General features: G+C 46.1%; 2 protein-coding genes across 3 annotated transcripts in view; both read left to right on the plus strand.

Moving 5' to 3' along the window:
• LOC141051054 (uncharacterized) overlaps positions 1-21,134 on the plus strand; it is a 176,487-nt gene that overhangs the window by 119,070 nt on the left and 36,283 nt on the right. The gene's annotated exons all lie outside the window — the stretch shown is intronic.
• On the plus strand, positions 1,451-15,057 carry LOC141051057 (uncharacterized). 2 transcript variants are annotated; one of them, XM_073547888.1, is made up of 7 exons: positions 1,451-1,590; positions 12,456-12,609; positions 12,740-12,919; positions 13,003-13,126; positions 13,198-13,292; positions 13,487-13,577; positions 14,009-15,057. In XM_073547888.1, the coding sequence occupies exons 1-7, from the start codon at positions 1,478-1,480 to the stop codon at positions 15,049-15,051; spliced, it is 1,800 nt and encodes a 599-aa protein (XP_073403989.1). In that variant the 5' UTR covers positions 1,451-1,477; the 3' UTR covers positions 15,052-15,057. The 2 variants fall into 2 exon arrangements, with proteins under 2 accessions (XP_073403989.1, XP_073403990.1); XM_073547889.1 differs by lacking the exon at positions 1,451-1,590 and adding an exon at positions 2,096-2,191.

The following is a 21,134-nucleotide window of genomic DNA, read 5'->3' on the forward strand; positions in this document are numbered from 1 at the left end:
CGTACACCTTGTACACACATGGCTCCGCTCCGAACACCTCGTACACACACGGCTCTGCTCTGTACACCTCGTACACACTCGGCTCCGTTCCGTACACCTTGTACACACACAGCTCCGCTCCGTACACCTCGTACACACACGGCTCCGCTCCGTACACCTCGTACACACGACTCCGCTCCGTACACACGAGGCTCCGCTCCGTACACCTCGCACACATGGGGCACCGCTCCGTACACCTCATACACATGCGGCTCTGCTCCGTACACACGAGACTCCGCTCGGTACACCTCGCACACACGCGGCTCCGCTCCGTACACCTTGTACACACGCGACTCTGCTCCGTACACCTTGTACACACGTGGCTCCGCTCCGTACATGTCACACGCTTGGCTCTGCTCCGTACACGTCACACACGCGCGGCTCCGCTCCGTACACCTTGTACATACATGGCTCCGCTCCATACACCTCGTACACACGCGGCTTTGCTTCGTACACGTCATACACACGCGGCTCCGCTCCGTACACCTTGTACACACATGGCTCCGCTCCATACGCCTCCTACACACGCGGCTCCGCTCCGTACACATGGCTCTGCTCCGTACACCTCGCACACACGCGGCTCCGCTCTGTACTACTTGTACACACATGGCTCCGCTCCATACGCCTCCTACACACGCGGCTCCGCTCCGTACACATGGCTCTGCTCCGTACACCTCGCACACACGCGGCTCCGCTCTGTACTACTTGTACACACATGGCTCCGCTCCATACGCCTCCTACACACGCGGCTCCGCTCCGTACACATGGCTCTGCTCCGTACACCTCGCACACACGCGGCTCCGCTCTGTACTACTTGTACACACATGGCTCCGCTCTGTACACCTCGTACACACACGGCTCTGCTCCGTACACACACGGCTCCGCTCCGTACACCTCGTACACACATGGCTCTGCTCCGTACACCTCGTACACACGCGGCTCTGCTCCGTACACCTCGTACACACATGGCTCTGCTCCGTACACACACGGCTCTGCTCCGTACACCTCGTACACACACGGCTCCTCTCCGTACACTTCGTACACACACGGCTCCGCTCCGTACACCTCGTACACACACAGCTCCACGCCGTACACCTTGTACACACACAGCTCTGCTCCGTACACCTCGTACACACACGGCTCCTCTCCGTACACCTCGTACACACGCGGCTCCGCTCCGTACACCTCGTACACACACGGCTCCGCTCCGTACACCTCGTACACACACGGCTCTGCTCCGTACACCTCGTACACACACGGCTCTGCTACATCCCCCCTGTAAACCCCTCCTGACCCCACACAGAAACTTCCCCTCATCAGCACCATGACATCCAGCACAGCAGAGTCCTGCATACACTGAGGCCCCTGATCATGTGACCCCTGACTCCTCCCCTCCTGTGACCTCATCCCAGGTCCTGTGCGCACAGAGCAGCCATATATGTGGTGTGCGGCTCTGCAGGTGGAGGTAGGTGCTGGAGATTCCCCATTACTGGGCTGCACAGGGGGCAGTAACCCCTCCATTCCCGGAGATAGCGCCCTCTGCAGGTGGAGGTAGGTGCTGGAGATTCCCCATTACTGGGCTGCACAGGGGGCAGTAACCCCTCCATTCCCGGAGATGGCACCCCCTGCAGGTGGAGGTAGGGGCTGGAGATTCCCCATTACTGGGCACAGGGGGCAGTAACTCCTCCATTCCCGGAGATAGCGCCCCCTGCAGGTGGAGGTAGGTGCTGGAGATTCCCCATTACTGGGCTGCACAGGGGGCAGTAACCCCTCCATTCCCGGAGATAGCGCCCCCTGCAGGTGGAGGTAGGTGCTGGAGATTCCTCATTACTGGGCTGCACAGGGGGCAGTAACCCCTCCATTCCTGGAGATAGCGCCCCCTGCAGGTAGAGGTAGGTGCTGGAGATTCCCCATTACTGGGCTGCACAGGGGGCAGTAACCCCTCCATTCCCGGAGATAGCGCCCCATTATACCAGTGCTCGCAGCTCCACTGTGACCCCAGTTCTCCATTACTTCCTCCTCTTCTTTGCCTCCTCCCATAACAGGAAGTTAGGTCCTTCCTTGCTGTGGGGCGGAGATGGTGGGAGGCGTCTGCTGCCTTCAGCTGTACTTAGTGGACACTTTATCTTGCGCTTAGTGACTGTGCTGTAAAGTAAGTCTCTTTATGTGTACACTTATTGTGTATGTGAGTGTGGGTATATATACATGTATAGATATTAATGTGAGGGTGCTGGGCCCTTGTATCACGGGCCTACTGATTGTGGGGGAGAAGAAACCTTAGTGAGTTATGAAATAAAAAAGGGGAGAAGCCAGCGCTGCCTATGGTCAGCACGCAATACATAAAGTGCATATGCACATATTGATTTCTAACTGTACTTTAAAATGAGACATTTAGCAAACAATTGATCGATTATTTGAGCCACCCGCCACGTCACGGCATTCTCATACGGGGCAGTCTTACTCTACGTTTTTTATATACGCTGTGCCATTACAGCTTCCTAAATGTATTAAAACCAAGACTATATTAAATACAAACGTACCTGAAGCATTTCTGAATCACTCCCATGGCGCCAGAAGGGCAAGCGCAGATAAAGGCCAACCAGGACGGACAACATCCTGACATTTCAGATCTGACCTCCAGACTGCCAGACCAGCAACCATGGGTGAAACAGGCCCAGACACAGGTGCACAATCAAGTAGAGCCTATGGGGGATGGTAGGGCTGCTGTCAGATAGGATTTCATAAGGAGATTTAAGGAGAATATTGAATTATCGTACGTCGTAACCACACAGCTGTTGCATTTTCGAGATCTCTGGAATGGGCCAAACGCTTTTGAGTGTCTTGATCTGTTTTAGCGCCACAGCTTGGAAAGATACTCAGAATGGCTAGTAGAAGCCAGGTAGCAAAGCCATATTTGGTCTCCAAGTGTAATGGGGTGACAGAACCACTGCCCTATGACCTTCCATTGGGAAGTTATGATATGATCTTTTATAGGTTTTGGGAGATTTAGCTTAAACCCCCCAGGAGAGTGGGACAAGGACCATCCCGGGGATGGAAAAAATGAGTGACTAATCAAGGGGATAAAAGCTTGGGTAAGGCCATGTGCTCTCTCTGTTATGCTTGCTGCTCAGTTCTAAATGGGGGCCATGTTGAGTAGTGTGCTGGAATGAACAGGAACCGGCTGGCACCTCATGCACCCCAGCACACATGGTGAACTATCAAACCGGTAATTGACATGATTCATCTGCTTATATCTTTTGTACCTCACCTTTATTTGCATACCTGAACATTGTAGAGGTATAACCATTGTGTATATAGCGTATTTTCTAGTGTGCCCTTAAGGCAATTAAATATATACAGTTGAAACCAGAAGTTTACATATATTATATAAAAAGACACCTATGCATATTTTTCTCAAAATTTGACATGAAATCAGAATAAACCTTTCCCAGTTTAGGTCAATTAGGATTACCATAATTATTAATGTGGTGCCCCTGAGGCTCAGTCGCCACAGAGGTACTGCACCTTCTCCTAAGGTGTGGTGCCCCACCATCCAGGTAAGGTGGAAACTCCTGACCACACTCCAACCCCACACAATAGAGTAGTTCAGCAAAACCACATTGCGGCTCCTTGCTTAGAGAGAAGCAGAGCACCTTTGGTGGTTCCCTGCTCGGGACACTAAACGTGCTGGGAGGTGGGTGGAGTTGATGATACATAAAAGAGTGGGAAGGTTTAGGATTACAGGTCAGTCAGATGGGAGAGTCTGAGGGAGGAAGTCACTCAGAGAGGAGTGAGGGAAGGAGATCCCTGGAAGAGGGATGGAGGAAGGAGTGCTTTGTGACCCAGGTCTGCTGGCACGGGAAAGGAAAGAAAGGGAAAGACATTGAACTGAAGCCTGAGCTTCCATAGGAAAGAAAGACAAGTACGGAACATAGGAGAAGAGGGAACACAGAGGACGTGGGTTAGGAGAGAACCCTGCCTAGAAGTTCTAAGCGCAAGGTCGGGGCCCAGTCCCTGAGGTTGTATGGACACTAATGGTTCTGCAGCAGACACCGGTGGAGTAGTGGGCTGTAAATGCACTACTCCCATCTAAGACTTGGGGCACAACAGCAACACGGATAGAGAGCCGGGACTCAGGAGTAAGGAGTCCCCGAAGCAGGCTACAGCTGTCTGCCGTACAAGTAGAGTTCTTGGGAATATCGGATAGGAGGAACTCCAGTGTAACTCAGTACTAGGAGATCTTCACACTTAAAGGCGCTATAGAGGAGACGTTCAGAAAGGTACATAAGTTGGCGGAGTGTTGGAGCATTCCATCTTGCCTGGAGGTTGACTGAGTCCCTAACCCGGAGGACACGGCATGGAAGCGGGCACTGCAGACTGTGAGTAAAGGTTTCGAACGACATGCCCTGGTGTCCTCCATTCCTTCCTGCGTCCGCCTGCCTGGCACTGCTGCATCCCCTGCGCCGGACACTACACCATCTAAGTGTCACTTCACCTATTCTGCCCTGGGACAACAGCCCTGCCTGTGGAGGGCTATAACATCACTGCTGCACCACACCATCTGTCCCAGAGGATCTGTCTGCAGCGTTGGCCTAACATCCCACTTGCCGAACACCACAGGTGGCGTCACGAACTATTCCATTAACCACATTATCCCGCCATTACTTGGGCGCCCAGGGCCACCGCTGCTGTGACATACCACCCGCCGAGACCGGCCCGGTACCGAGTAACCCCGCAGCCCTGGGAGGGCGACCCATTAATATTTGCCAAATGCCAGAATAATGAGAGAGAAAATATTTTAATGCATTTTTATTACTTACTGCAAAGTCAAACGTTTACATACATTTCATTAGTATTTGGTACCATTGCCCTTAAACTGAATGACTTGGGTCAAATGTTTGGGATGGGATCTCCTTCACCAAGCTTCTCACAATAGTTGGTTGGAATTTGGGCCCATTCCTCCTAACAAAAGCGGTGTAACTGATCCAGGTTTGTAGGTGGCCTTGCTTGCACCTGCCTTTTCAGCTTTGCCCATAAATTTTCAATAGGTTTGAGATCAGGACTTTGTGAAGTCCGCTGCAAAACATTGACTTTGTTATCTTTAACCTACTTTGTTACCATTTTGGCAGTACGCTTCAGGTCATTGTCCGTTTGGAAGACCCATTTCCGCCCAAGCTTTAACTTCCTGGCTGATGTCTTGAGATATTTCTTCAGTATTGCCGCATAATCTTCTTTTATCATGTTGCCATCTATTTTTTTAAGTGCACCTGTCCATCCTGCAGCAAAACAACCCCACAACATGATGCTGCCAACCCCGCGTTTCACAGTTGGGATGGTGGTCTTAGGCTTCCAAGCTGCTCCCTCTTTCCTCCAAACATAAGGATGGTCATTATGCCCAAAAAGTTCAATTTTAGTTTCATCAGACCACAGGACATGCCTCCAAAAATGTAATCTGGATTTTTTATGTTTCTTTTGGAGCAATGGCTTCTTCCTGGCAGAAAGGCCTTTTAGCCCATGTTGATACAGTACTCGTTTCACTGTGGATATTGACACAATCTTACCAGCTTCCGCCATCATCTTCAAAAGGTCTTTTGCTTTTGTCCTTTTGTTGATATGCACATGTCGGACCAAAGCATGTTCATCTCTGGGACACAACCCATCTCCTTTCTGATCGGTATGACAGCTGGACATTCCCATCTTGTTTGTATCAATAGCATAGGTAAAGGGGAAAAGGAAAATAGTCAGCTCACCAGTCTTCTGCAGGTTTCTCTGAGTACGCACAGAGCCGCCTTGATCAGAGGCGAGGTTCACAATGAAAAATGGAAGAGGAAAAAAAATCTCCAGCGTGTAATCCAATAAAATCTGTTCTATTATTCAAGACATTTTAAAATGTATGTATCAAAAATACAAATGAAAAAAAAATCTCCAGCGTGTAATCCAATAAAATCAAATCTTATCACATGCAGACGCCTGCGCAGTTAACACTCTGTGACGTCACACGCCAGCATTGTGAGCTGTCAGCCATAACCATCGACCAGTGACTAACCGCTGATTTTCAGTTACATTGGATATTAACCTGTTTATGGTAAGCAGTGGCGCAGCTGCTCTCTAGTCATTAATTGTGCAACCATATATATTGATACAGCTGACAGGCAATCAGTAAACAGTACCCCTGACGAAGCCACCCAGAGTGGCGACATGCGTCGGGTCTCTGGCCTTACCTGCTCCACTTCACTCCACATAGGTTTTGTATTGTGCTGACTGGCGTATGTGGTATCCATTGAGGGTGGCTATGGAGAATTCTCTGTCCGCCTAGACCCCCTCTAGCCCCTAATGGTCTGGTTGATCTGGTCATTGTTGTTCCCTATACTTGATCTAGGGCTGGGTATCTCTATGTATACATGTGGTTTATTTGGTGTACATTTCTATCTCTCTTGTACACCACATACTGATCAGGATTCCTTTTGGGTCTACATTATTCTATGCATTGTTTATTGTTGGAAATGCATCATTTGTTTACTATACTTTTACATTATTGATGTTTCTGACTCATTTTTGATCTATATTATCTATGTGTGGGCTCACTAATTTTCCTATTGAGAATCTTGTTTACATGGACCTAGGGTTACAGGTATCATTCTCAGTGAGGGTGTTAGTTGGTAGCAGGTAGGTTGCTCTATTATGAGCATTGCATCATCTGTGTATGTGTCACATGTGTGACCATTTTTAACGTTTTTAAGTTTTTTTTGCAGTTGTTTGCTGTGTTCAATAAAATTTGTATCATATATGCTATTTCCTATCCAGGGTGATCCCCTGTTTGTGGCCTATTTCTTTCTCTCTTTTTTGTCAATTATATAGGTCTAGGTTGGATCCCCTTAAATTACTCGGTGGTGCCCCCTTTCTTTTGTTTCTCTGGAGTATAATCTGCCGGCACCTGTGCTCACAGTAAAACTACATACATATTTACATTAAAATAAAAACCCATTATACTCACCTTACACCAAATCCCTGATGCCCTCGTCTGTAAGAAATATTGTAAAATAATAAACCAACATATGCTCCCTGTCCACCGTAGTCCAGGTAATCCGTGTGTCCCATGGCGATCTCACATGTAGAACAGTCAAATTGGGAGATGTGACTGCTCTGCCTGACCTCCAGCGATACATTGACACTGCAGGAGTGATTAGCTCCTGTATCAGCTGATCATCAGTTGGAAGGGACTAAATCATCCCAGACAGATGTCTGTCCAGCCTCTGTTTGAAGACTTCTATTGAAGGAGAACTCACCACCTCTCGTGGCAGCCTGTTCCACTCATTGATAACCCTCACAGTCAAAAAGTTTTTTCTGATATCTAATCTGTGTCTTCTCCCATTCAGATTCATCCCATTGCTTCTAGTCATTCCTTGTACAAATGAGAATAAAGATGATCCTTCTACAATGTGACAGCCCTGGAGATATTTGTAGACAGCTATTAAGTCTCCTCTCAGTCTTCTTTTTTGCAAGCTAAACATTCCCAAATCCTGTAACCGTTCCTCATAAGACAGGGTTTGCAGACCGGTCACCATTCTGGTCGCTCTTCTCTGAACTTGCTCCAGTTTGTTGATGTCTTTTTTAAAATGTGGTGCCCAAAACTGGACACAGTATTCCAGATGAGGTCTGACCAAAGAGGAGTAGAGGGCAATAATGACTTCACGTGATCTAGACTGTATGCTTCTGTTAATACATCCCAGAATTGTATTTGCCTTTTCTGCTGCTGCATCACACTGTTGACTCATGTTCAGTTTATGATCAATTAGTATACCCAAGTCTTTTTCACATATGCCATTGCTTAGCCCTATTCTGTATATGCTTTTTACATTTTTATTACCCAGATGTAGTACGTTGCATTTTTCCCTGTTAAAAACCATTCTGTTAGTTGCTGCCCACTTCTCCAGTTTATTTAAATCTTTTTGAATCCTCTCTCTCTCTTCTCTAGTATTAGCTATCCCTCCTAACTTTGTGGCATCAGCAAATTTAATCAGTGTACCCTCAATTCCTTTATCTAAATCATTGCTAAAGATGTTGAACAATACAGGGCCCAGAACAGAGCCCTGTGGTACCTGACTTGAGACATTCTTCCAACTGGATGTGCAGCCATTTACGAGTACTCTTTGGGTCCGATCACTAAGCCAGTCTCACTGGAGGCCGGGTAGAGCAGTCACATCTCCCGATGTAACTGTTCTACACGTGAGATCGTCGTGGGACACTCGATAAATGAATTATGTCGGACGGGAGTATTATATGTTGGTTTATTATTTTATTTTTGTTGCAGGAAACGAGGGAGTCGGGGATTAGGCGTTCATTAAGTATGGTTAATTAAGATTCAATAAAGGAGTCTGTGTGATTATTTCAAATAAAGGACTTTATCCTTGCTGCGTCTTTATTTACCATATAACTATATGATTAGTAATGGATAGGTGTCTTATAGACGCCTCTCTATTACTAAGCCTTGGGCTTGATGTCACCGGACAATACAAAGTTGACATCAACCCCACAAATATTACCCCACTTGCCACCGCTACAGGGCAAGTGGGAAGAGCTAGGCTAAGTGCTAGAATTGGCATCTCTATAAGATGTGCCATTTCTGGGGCAGCTGAGAGCTGATATTTTTAGCCTGTATACTCGGCCCCTTCCCAGACTATTAATATCAGCCCGCAGCTGTCTGCGTAGCCTTTGCTGTTTCAATTTTATAGGGGGACCCCATGTCAATTTTTTTCTGGGGGTCCCCTGAAAAATAACCAGTAAAGGCTAAGCAAACAGCTGTGAGGTGATATTAATAGCCTGGGAACCTTTATGGCTATTGGCTCCTTCCCAGAATATTAACATCAGCCATCGGCTTTCCCTCTGCTGGTTATGAAAATTACATATATGTGATTAGTGAGTATGCTCGTTACTCGAGATTTCCTGATCTCTGAGTATTTGGATGTGCTCTGAGATTTTGTTTCTGTCTCTGTAGCTGCATGATTTGCAGCTGCTAGCCAGCCTGAATACATGTGGGGATAGTCTGTTTTTAGGAAATCCCTACATGTATTCAGACTGTCTAGCAGCCGCAAATGACGCAGCTGCGGCGACACAAACTAAATCTCCGAGCACATCCAAATACTCGGAGATCACCTGAGCATGCTCGGGAAATCTCGAGTAACGAGTATATTCGTTCATCACTAATATCTATACACATACTGTATATAATATTCACTTATATTTGTTTTGTGTGTGTAAACATTATACTTGAACATGGTATGTAATGATATTATGGTCTTCTGTGGAGAATGAAAAAGAAGAGGATGAACAAGGAAATTACAACACAATTTTTTTTTTTTTAATATATCTTTATTTAGCTTACAAATCCGCATCAATAATGCATCAAATCCACATAAAATCTGTACGGCATTTTAACTGCGCTTTCTGCAAAGAGAGGCAAAATCCGCACAGAAATGTCCGCAGGCAAATCCGAAACCTGCGCACATAGCCTAATAGAAATAGTTCCTGTGATAACTCAGATCGCTCACAAGGGAGTAGCATTGTTACAACATGTACACTTAATGGTGTCATTATTCATAGACAGGCATCCGTCTTCTCCCTCATGGCCTACAGTTGTGTGACCCTCCTTAAACTTCTCCATTCATACAAACTTCTTCGCGACAAAACACTTTCTCTATACTATACACAAAGTCTTTGATAAATATCGGATCCAGACATAGCCTCAGACCACAAAAAATGAATCACAGCACACTGCTCTTCTCTTCTGCCAATCGGAAGTGAGAAAGCCATTGTTTCTTGCATCGCTGTCACAGATAACCTGGCGTTACACATTCAAACCTTCATCAAAGTGATTGGGGAGACAGCGATCTCATATGGAATGACAGTGAACAGAAGTGTTTTGGTTTTTTTTAAAAACTTCTAAACCATTTGAAGAGAAAGACAAACCTCTATAGTTCTGGGTATAACTAATTCCGAACCAGTGGATTAGGACTAGAAGTTAGCAAATCTGTTGATAGTCCAATGTTTTTTTTTTTTCTTGAATTCGGGCATGAAATTCAATTTGCATCAAATATATTCAGTGCGAGTTTAATGTGCCCCAATTGCTTGAAAAGAAATAAAACAATAATAATATATTAAAAAATAATAATAATAATTTTATTTCTATAGCGCCAACATATTCCGCAGCACTTTACATTATAGAGGGGACTTGTACAGACGATAGACATTACAGCATAACAATAATCACATAGATCATAACACATACCAAGAGGAATGAGGGCCCTGCTCGCAAGCTTACAATCTATAATGGAAAAGGGGAGACACAAAAGTTGGGTGGTAACAATTGCTTTTATTGTTTTTATGGTTTGGACCTTCCCTAGTGTTAGAATCGGGTGTTCCTGTTGCTGCGTGAACCAGTTAACAGTCTAAATATGTAACAGTACAGACACAGAGGGCTATTAAATGCAAAAAGCATGTGAGAACATGATGAGAGGAACCTGGTTGTGGTAAAAAATTTAAAAATGAGCCACACAGGGATATTTACGTTAATGCATTGAGGCGATAGGCCAGTCTGAACAAATGAGTTTTTAACGCACGCTTAAAAAAAAAACTTGTCCGGCCACTGGTTCCCACTCAGGCCACCACTGGCTACATCCCTTTGGTTATGGTCTTCTTCAGTTTTGCCTTTGTTCTTCAATGCAACATCACTAGGTGTCAGGTGGCACCATGACACTGCTTGAGGTCTAATCTGCGACTAAGGCACTTAAGAAAAGAAGTACCGACCTGGATAGAAGAAGCCTGAAGGGGACCAGGCTATGAGCTGGAAGAGGTGGAACAGGAGAAGGTCAAAGTAGGTATTGTGATGCAGTGACCCGTTACAGCTAGGGGGCGCTGTATGTTCTCCCCAGGATACGCATGGAGACGTATGAAGACCATAGGTGTGCATGGCAGTCACAGGTAAAGTGGTGACTGGAATGCAGTATAATAATAAAAAAAACAAGTGTAGTCTTGGATATGTTATTGTCCAAGACAGACATGGGGAAACACTGGCTCTGGAATAGGTGTTTGGAAACTGACTGCAGTAGGTCAGTGATGTAGTCCATTTCATTTCCATACTGCACCACTGACCATGGGTTTTCCATGTGGCTGAAGGCCACAGGTTCTGTGATAAAATCCCTGCCGTAAGGGGTATGGGTGTGTCAGGTGCAGAATCAGTGTCAGTCTGGTGTATGCTGATGTGCAGAGCAGAGGCATGCAGTGTGCTGGCTGTGTGTGTTAAGCAGCACAGGCCAGTGGAGCCAGCAGCCAGGGCAGCTGAATAGCCTGGCACCCGCAGCAATGCAAGCCGTCCACGGTAACTGGTCTCGGATGTGGACAGTCCTGTGCCTGGAGGTGAACCGGCGGTGAATGTCCTGTGCCCGAAAGAGGACTGGCGTGTGTAACGATTGCAAAACAGGTGGTTATGGTGCCCAGCTGCGATCCAGAGGATATCCTGGACTGTGTATGGCTGTGTGAGTAAAGAGACAGTAATGCAGCGATGCAGGACACCCACAGGAACTAGTCAGAGAAAGACTGGTGTGTGTAGTATCTGCAACATGTAATGCTGTGTGAACAGAGACTGGGATGCAGCAGTGCAGGACACCCACAGGAACTAGTCAGAGGAGGACTAGCGTGTGTAGTGCCTGCAACATGTAATGCTGTGTGAATAGAGTCTCGGATACTGCGCGTAGACACCCAAGTACCGTAAATAGTCAGAGGAAGACTGGCGTGTTTAGTGTCTGTAAAATGAAGGATGCCATATAATATATATTCTGCAAATGGTGAAATGGATGCTAATTATATGCACTGAAGTTATATGCACTTTTGTGGATTGGACTTTTTAATGCTGTGAGGAAACACATTAAAGAGACTTTTGTATTTGAATTTTGTGGGTCACTGCCTCTTCACTGCGTACGGTGCTCCCGGGGCACTACAGTATATATTTTTTTATTTTTCAATCCGTTCCAGGCTTTTAAAAGAATCCAGCAAAATTAGTGGCTATGTTGCTGCCATTTTGCTGACTTCAAGTAAATAGATTGCAAAACAATGTATTGTAGTGAATCTGCGTTGCTTGTGAATTTCGAGGCAAATGCAATTTGCTCATGTCTAGTTACTTACAAGTGTAAAGCTGTTGAATAAAACATCTAAATCCATGTCAAATCTCTCACCACTCCGGCGCTGATGCCCTAATGGACTCTGTCAGTCTCTGTTTGCAGTGGTGATGCCAGTAAGAGATGATCAGTGACCTATAACTGTTTACAGAGGGATTATGAGGTCTACACATTATATCTCCTGTAATTGTGTTATTACATGAGATTCTTTATGATGTTGCATCAGCTCATCTTCTCCCCATTCAGGTCCCTACAATATCGGATCCATCCTCTCAGTGGAGATCTTCTATATAAGAGAATTTTTCTAATTGACCCATTAAGGATGGATAGAGACAGAAACAAGTTGGTGGAGAGGATATTACACCTCACCCTAGAGATCCTCTTCCGGCTTACTGGAGAGGTGAGAGATTCTGATGACTCCACATTACATAATTTTCATCTATTTTGAATAACAGATGGACAGAACTGGAGAGGTGAGGACTCTGGAAATGTCTGTAGTGAGATTTATTATTGTGTCTCTCCATAACCAGGATTACACAGTAGTGAAGAAGACCTCTAATGAGCGCTGTCAGGCCCCCGTGTCTGAGGGTTGGGGAAGACCCCTGAGCCCAATCATGGGGCCCCCATCTCACCCCTTTATACATGAGGACATCAATGACCAGAAGATCCTAGAACTCATCTACAAGATGGTTGAGCTGCTGACTGGAGAGGTGACACTGCTGGGAATGTTGGGACATTATATAGTAACACTAGGAAGGGATCAGGCGGCTGACGGTATTATTGTATGTGTCAGATTCCTATAAGGTGTCAGGATGTCGCCATCTATTTATCCATGGAGGAGTGGGAGTATGTACAAGGACACACAGATGTGTATAAGGACGTCATGATGGAGGTTCCCCAGCCCATCACATCACCAGGTAGGAAACAGGACTAAATATACACGGCCTATAATTATCTATATGTAAAGAATGAATTATGTTTCCTCCAGTTCTATCCCATAAGAGGACAACACCAGAGAGATGTCCCCGTCCTCTTCCAGAGGAATGTAAACAAGAAGATCCCAGTGTTCCTCAGGATCATCAGGTAGATGGAGAGAAGGTGTCATGAGATCTCCCCTATGATGTGTAGATGGCTGTGAAGGTCTTGTGCTCAGTCTTGTTTTATCCACCAGTATTATATGTTTTATACTTGTGTAATGAGAACGGTGGAGATGGCAGGGTTAGAGCTGATCATAGACGTGACTTCTCCATCTGTGACTTTTACAATATTTGTTTCAGGGTGAAGGTCTGACCCATATTAATACTACAGAGACATATGTGAGGGGTGATGAGTGGTGTAAAGAGGAGATTCCTATATATGACTACCCAGGTGAGTAGTAAACACTAAATGCCGAGAAGTTACAGATTGTTCTCAGTTACTGGCTGCTACAATTTTACGTTTTTTTACAATGTGTGTGCTTTCAGTTGTTTAGTGTATATTCCGTCTTCCTAGTCCCAGGAAGGATTCTTTTGTATCAAAGCTTTTATTTGTAGTTACATCCATGGACACAAAGCTGTGCGGTTCACAAATACTTGCACATTTCAGATGTAGTGTGTATCTTTGATCATTGCCAAAACATTTGCGAAAACTATGAAAGGAAAGATTCCTTTTCTTCATCCATACTTTCCAGACAGGCTGTGAGATGGACACCATCTAAAAATTCTTTATTATGGAAATGTTCTATATAAAAATGTTATAAAATAATCTATATAATTGTAAAGTTAAATTATTAAAAAATAATAGAGTTTTATTTTTGACAGATGACTGTGGCAGGTGGTCAGGGGGATATGTGATATCTTCAGATTTTAAAGACGATGATTGTGGTATCACGCAACATACATATGAAGAGAAAGCCAATATCCCCAATATACCATCAACCCTTCACAGCAAAGATCTATCATCTAATCCTTTTATATATGTCCGATTATCTGGTTCAGCAAAGACTGCTAAGCAAAGTGAAAGTCCCAGAAAGAGTGATGATCATCAAAGAGCACTCACAGGGCAGAAGCCGTATTCATTTCCAGATTGTGAGAAAAATCATAGTACTAAATCACATTTTGATAGACTGGAGTTTAGTCAAACAAGAGAGAAGCCAATTTTAGATGTGGAATGTGGGAAAAGTTATAGCGATAAATCAAATCTTGTAACACATCAAAGACTTCATGTAAAGCTGAAGCCATTTTCCTGTTCAGACTGTGGGAAATGTTTTAACGATAAATCACAGCTAGTTAGACATCAGAAAAGTCATACTGGGGAGAAGCCATTTTCATGTTCACAATGTGGGAAATGTTTTCTCCAAAGATCAGATCTTATTAGACATCAGAGGAGTCACACAGGGGAAAAGCCATTTTCATGTTCAGAATGTGGGTCATGCTTTACAGAAAAATCACATCTTGCTAGACATCAGAGAATTCACACAGGGGAGAAACCATTTTTATGTTCAGAATGTGGGATTTGCTTTACAGAGAAATCACATCTTGTTACCCATCAGAGAATTCACACAGGGGAGAAGCCATATTCATGTTCAGAATGTGGAAAACATTTCGGTAGTAAAGCTGTTCTTCTAACACATCAGAGAATTCACACAGGGGAGAAGCCGTTTTTTTGTTCAGAGTGTGGAAAATGTTTTACAGAGAAATTAGGGCTCGTTAGACATCAAAGAATTCACACAGGGCTGAAGCCATTTTTTTGTTCAGAATGTGGGAAATGTTTTGCAGAAAAATTGCGTCTTGTTAAACATCAGAGAAATCACACAAAGGAGAAACTATTTTCAGAATGTGGTAATCATAGCAATAAAGTGTAACTCTTATTTTATGTGTAAGTGATTGCTATATAACACCACCTAGGATTTTTATGAGCAGCAACTATCATCTCCTCACTCTGTGAGCTGAAAAGTCTGTCTTCACTAAAGAAAAATTCTAACGGAACTGAAAGTGAGTGATAAATTCAAGAGTAGAATGAGGCATTTTTCTGCAATAAACATAGCTTTTAACCATCCCAGATCCAGCTGGACTGTCCCAATTTAAGGCTAAGCCACTGTGGGCAAGAATTGGGTAGAGATGTGATGAACGCTTTCATCTCTGAACATAGAGTTTTAGCTATCCTGGCCATAGGTGGAGATTAAATGATTCTCCAGGAGGCATTGTGTGTCTCACCCCTCTTCCCAATAATTAAGACACACATATTGCAGGTAGCTGTCACGTGGACCCATCCTGTGTGACCAGCAGGCCGGTAAATAGAACAACAGGACGCGGCACGTGATACTGTCCTGTGTGACACAGCTCGCAGGCCGGTAACTAAAACAACAAGCCAAAGGGAAGGGAAACAGTTACAACGGTGGGCCCTGCGATAGGGAAAGGGGACAGGGAGACCTCCTGCACTCCCCTGAGTCAGTGTCCCTAATGCTCCTAACGTTCCCTATGCTGGTTCCGCACCGGGCGCCGATCAGGAACCTGTCGCCCTAGCACACCCTACACCTATCCCTTGCTAGGGAGCTGGGTGGCGCAGGCACTGGCCCCACCGCTGTACTAATACACACTAAGGAAAAACACAAACAGGGAGACACCACTTAGCTTTACTCTGTTGCACTTGCACCTGGCAACAGAGTCCACCACCAGCATGCAGCTCTCCTCCTGAATCGCTGCCACCAAGCTCTGTCAGAGCTACAAGGAAATCCCCTATGACTCCTTTCACACCAGGGCTAAGACAGGGCTGCAAGGAACGCTCTCCAGCTCCTTCCTCCACCAAGGATGGTTGAAATTAACACTATCACCAACACTGATTGCAACACCTGTGACTCTTTTATAGCAGAGCCAGCAATCACATCTGCATTATAATCATGTGCATTTAACTAAAGAAACTAGAGTGCAATGACGCTCACCACCACCGGTGGCAAACTTAGAGCAAACGACACCACAGTGCAATAATCCTAATGGCCACCGGGGGCAAAAAGTATTAAGTTACGTACCGGTAACGGTATTTTTCGGAAGCCCATGACAGCACCACGAGAGGGGATCCGCCCTTCGGGAACAGGAAACCTACAGATACAAAAAGGGCGGCACCTCTCCCACGCATCAGTTGGATTACAGAGCTTGAGAGGCTACCATGGTTAGTACACGGCATATACACAATATATACAACCTATCTACCCTATTTACAATTCTTTAAACCATCTCCCACATAACGTGAACTCACGAAAACAATCCTCTAAAGGGGTGCACCCTTATACGTGAACAAGGGAGGGATCTAAGGGTGCTGTCATGGGCTTCCGAAAAATACCGTTACCGGTATGTAACTTAATACTTTATTCGGACTCCCATGACATCACCACGAGAGAATTACAGAGATGTAAACTAATTTAGGGAGGGACTACAGCCTGCAGCACCCTTAGCCCGAAGGTGAGATCTGAGGAGGCACCCATGTCTAACCGATAGTGGTTAAAAAAGGTGGAAGGAGATGACCAGGTGGCCGCCTTACATATCTGGTTAATTGATACTCCCGATTTCTCTGCCCAGGATGATGCCATGGCACGAGTGGAATGCGCCCTCAGGTTCTGTGGAGCCGGACCGCCACCTGCTGTGTAGGCAAGAGAGATAGCCTCCCTAATCCACCTCGTTATGTGCGCTTTGACACTCTATACCCTTTCCTGGGACCTTGGAAGGATAAAAATAATGCTTTCTCCTTCCTCCAAGGATCTGTGGCTGCTAAATATTTAAGTAGGCATCTCTTAACATCTAGAGCCTGAAGTTTTTGTTCTTTAGGATTGGTTGGATTAGGGAGGAAGGAAGGCAGAACTATTTCTTGTGTCCTATGAAAATGTGATGCTACCTTGGGAAGGTATGCCAGGTCTGGCCTTAGGATTACTCTATCCTGTAAGAATTCTGTGTAAGGGGGCAATCTGGAAAGTGCCTGTATGTCGCCTATTCTACGTGCAGATGTTATTGCTACCAAAAAGGCTGTCTTAAGTGATATCATTTTTAGTGAAGCAGAATCCAGAGGTTCAAACGGTTTTTCTGTCATGGCTGCCAGGACTAAATTTAAGTCCCAAGGTATACACCTATCTTTGAGTATGGGTCTCGATCTGGTAACTGCCTTAATGAATCTCGCCACCCAATGGTTACCGGCAATGTCACATGCAAATAGGGCCCCTTAAGCGGAAACCTGTACTTTCAATGTACAAGTGGAAAGGCCCAACTCGAGACCCCTCTGGAGGAATTCTAGAATCTGTTTTACGGGTATTCCATCCCTGATATTAAACTCAAAAGTGGACAGGAATCGCCTCCAGGTTCTAGCATAGATACCTGTGGTGGTTTGTTTCCTACTTTTTAGGAGTGTATTGATTACATTTTTTGAGAAACCTCTATCCCTCAATAGTGTCCTCTCAAACACCATGCCGTCAAATGGAGTCCCGCTACTTGTGGGTGGTTGACTGGCCCCTGGTAGAGGAGATCTGGAAGGTTGGGCAGTACCCAGGGATCGCTTACTGACATGGTCCACAACCATGCAAACCAAGTCCTTCTGGGCCAGAAGGGGGCAATCAATATGACTCTTGCCCCGTCTTCCCTGATCTTCCTCACTACCAGAGGTAGAAGGTTCAAAGGCGGAAAAGCATAAGCCAGCGAGAAGTCCCATTTTATTAGGAGGGCGTCCACGGCCACTGGATTTTCCCTGGGATTTAGGGAACAGAAAGTTTTTTCCTTCCTGTTTTCTTTGGTGGCAAAGAGGTCCACCTCAGGTTGACCCCATTTGCGGACAATCTGGTTGTAGATGTCTGAGTTTAAAGCCTATTCTCCCTGCTTTAGGGCCCTGCGGCTTAGAAAGTCTGCCTTCCTGTTGTCTTTTCCGCTGATGTGGAGCGCGGTTAAAGATAGAAAATTTTTCTCTGCTATCTTAAAGAGACGTTCCATTATCCGCATCAGGGCGTTGGAGCGGGTTCCACCTTGGTGGTTGACATAGGCTACCGCTACCTGGTTGTCCGAGAGTATCCTCACATGATGGCCCTGTAGATACATAATGAGTTTTTTAATGGCAAATTCAATCGCCAGCAGCTCCCTCTGGTTAGATGAGGTCTCAGCATCGGAGTCCCACTGTCCCTGTACCACTATGCCCCCCATATGGGCCCCCCAACCCCATGGACTAGCGTCTGTGGTTATTACGCGGATTATCTGTATCACCCAGGGCACCCCCGAGGCTAAATTTCCGACATCGAGCCACCACCTAAGAGATGTAATAGAGGGGCTTAGCAATACTTGACCCTGCAAGAAGTCCTCTAAGGTTCTGCTATTAACCAGGATGTCTTTCTGAAGGGCCCTAGTGTGGAATTGTGCCCACTTGACCGCTGGGTTACATGAGGTTAGGGAGCCTAACAGGGACATGACCTGCCTGAGGGTCATGGAGGGTCTATCGATTGCCCGAAGAACCTGCTGCTGTATCTGCTGTAATTTATCTACGGGTAACAGACACTGCTGAGCTTCTGAATTTAACAGCAAGCCTAGAAACTTCTGGACCTTTAAGGGCTGAAATCTGGATTTCTCGTAATTTATTATCCATCCGAGGTTCTCTAATCTGGACTTAGCTTTTTCTATGTGAGATAGACAATGGTCCACTGAGTTTCCCACAATCAAAAAATCATCTAAGTATGGGATAATTAAGATGTCAACTTGCCGTAAATGAGCCATAACTTCGGCCACTATTTTTGTAAATACCCGGGGCGCTGCTGAGAGACCAAAGGGAAGGGCTCTATATTGATAATGACGGATTATACCGTCTATTGATACCGCCACTCTCAGGAACTGCTGGAAATCTGCGTGGATGGGCACATGATAGTATGCGTCTTTCAAGTCCACGACCGCCATAAAACACCCTTCAAACAGCATCTTTATTGTAGAATTAATGGACTCCATTTTAAAGGTACGTTTAACCAAAAATTTATTAAGGAAACGTAAATTAATAATCGTTCTGAATGTTTTATCCGGTTTTTGGATTAGGAATAAGGGAGAGTAGAACCCTCTTCCTCTCTCAGATTCTGGAACCTCTATCAGAACGTTTTTCAGGCACAGGTCTGCTCCTGATCGCTCTCCATTACTGCTCGCAATAATGTGGCCAAGGCAAGGCACCCATCTAGGGTCCTGCCTATATACCCCTCCTCCGGACAGCAGATTTCCTCCTGCCGCGCCCTCCCCCCTAATAGGGCCCCCCTCCCCAGCTGGCGCCGCTTTGGGCAGGGGAATCGGCGCTTACCGGCGTCCTCCCGATGGGTGCCGCCATCTTGGGTCCCCGCGCCTGCGCAGTGGCGCCGTCGACCTGGAAGCACCCCCAGGCTCCGCCCCCTGATGTCACCGCGACTCCGAAGTGACCGGAAGTCACGCGGGACGCCCGGGCGCTCCACCATGGAGCGCTCCCGGCCCCAGCGCCCTGCAGCTGCACCGGCCCCCCCAACCTCCGCGATCGCGCCGCCGGAGATGGGAGCCCCCGGGGGCATACTTACCGGCGGAGGCTACCACATATGGAGACGGACCTCCGGACGCCGCTCCCTGCTGTATCCACCACCGCCGTGCCACCCATCCTGGGCCACCGTGGCCTCCTCCAGGAGCTCCGCACCAGGCCGAGGTAGGAGACCCCCTCGCTACCTGTATCAGCCGGCCGGCCTGGGATCCGGTATTCTGTAGGATCCCGTCCCCTCAGGAACAGGAAACCAACTGATGCGTGGGAGAGGTGCCACCCTTTTTGTATCTGTAGGTTTCCTGTTCCCGAAGGGCGGATCCCCTCTCGTGGTGCTGTCATGGGAGTCCGAATAAAACAACCTTAAGCACAGCTTAGGGAAAAAAAGGTTACCTGTGCTTTTTATCAGTCCTGATCCAGCATGGATCATGACAGTAGCATCTGAAAATATTGTTTTCCTGGTCCTCTATTTATTCACGAAGAGTAGCAAGTTGACTATTGGCGGATTAGAGGTTTGATTCCACAGGAGATAGAAGATCCTCCATAGCGCTTTTGCAGTGTCATGTGCCCATAGGAGGAGCTGACCGGAGGAGGCGTGGCCAGGGGCAGAGCTTAGTGGTGGCCCTGCGCTGCGCCTCAGAACGCAAGTCTGAAAGTAGCCTAAGGCGTCTTATTTTTTTTTAACTAAGCAAGCCCAACTTTTCCAACCTCTCATCATATGAGAGGCCCTCCATCCCTTGTATTAATCTAGTTGCTGCCTTTGAACTGACTCTAACTTGTGATGTGTATAGTCAAAGTAAAAATAGATGAATAATAATTAGGGCTTGGGGAGGATGATTCCCACCGAGTTGCAGTTAATGTAGCCAATATCACATAGTACCTGCATTTAGACGAAACTGCTCTCTTTCCTTCAAATGATGTGCTGCTGAGTAGAAAATGGTATAGGTGCCCTAAGTTTATGACTGTACCTGATGCCTGTACCACACCCTAATGAGTCCTTCTCCAAGATTCTGGTAGTAGCAGATAGATGTCGATGTTTTCTGCCCATATAGCAGAGAGGCTCTTTGCAAAGGGTATAGGACTGGTTCTCATGGCCTCTGGAACCTCCAAGCTGACAATCAGAGGCCACTAATTTAGTCTCAGGCTGGACAGTAGATTGCAATTTTCAAACCTATTCAATTGGCATAATCATGGGCTCAAGTTGTAGTCCTTGCTTGTGAAGAATCTGTTGCCGATTTTTTTATTTAGATGGAGAGGTAAGAAGGATATTCATAGATTAAATCTTGTTGAGCCTAGCTCACAACAAAGGCATCTTCCTACACTACAGCCATGCCCCTATCCCCCAAAACTAAATAACTTCCTCTGCAGTCCAATTATTGTATCTCATTCAAAGTTATTTTTTCTGATGAAGCCCCCTTTTGACTGTTTGAGCCTTTTGCAATTATG

Source organism: Dendrobates tinctorius, unplaced genomic scaffold (assembly GCF_039654945.1).
Source record: "Dendrobates tinctorius isolate UK_male_01 unplaced genomic scaffold, ASM3965494v1 ptg000155l, whole genome shotgun sequence".
Lineage (NCBI taxonomy): Eukaryota > Metazoa > Chordata > Amphibia > Anura > Dendrobatidae > Dendrobates > Dendrobates tinctorius.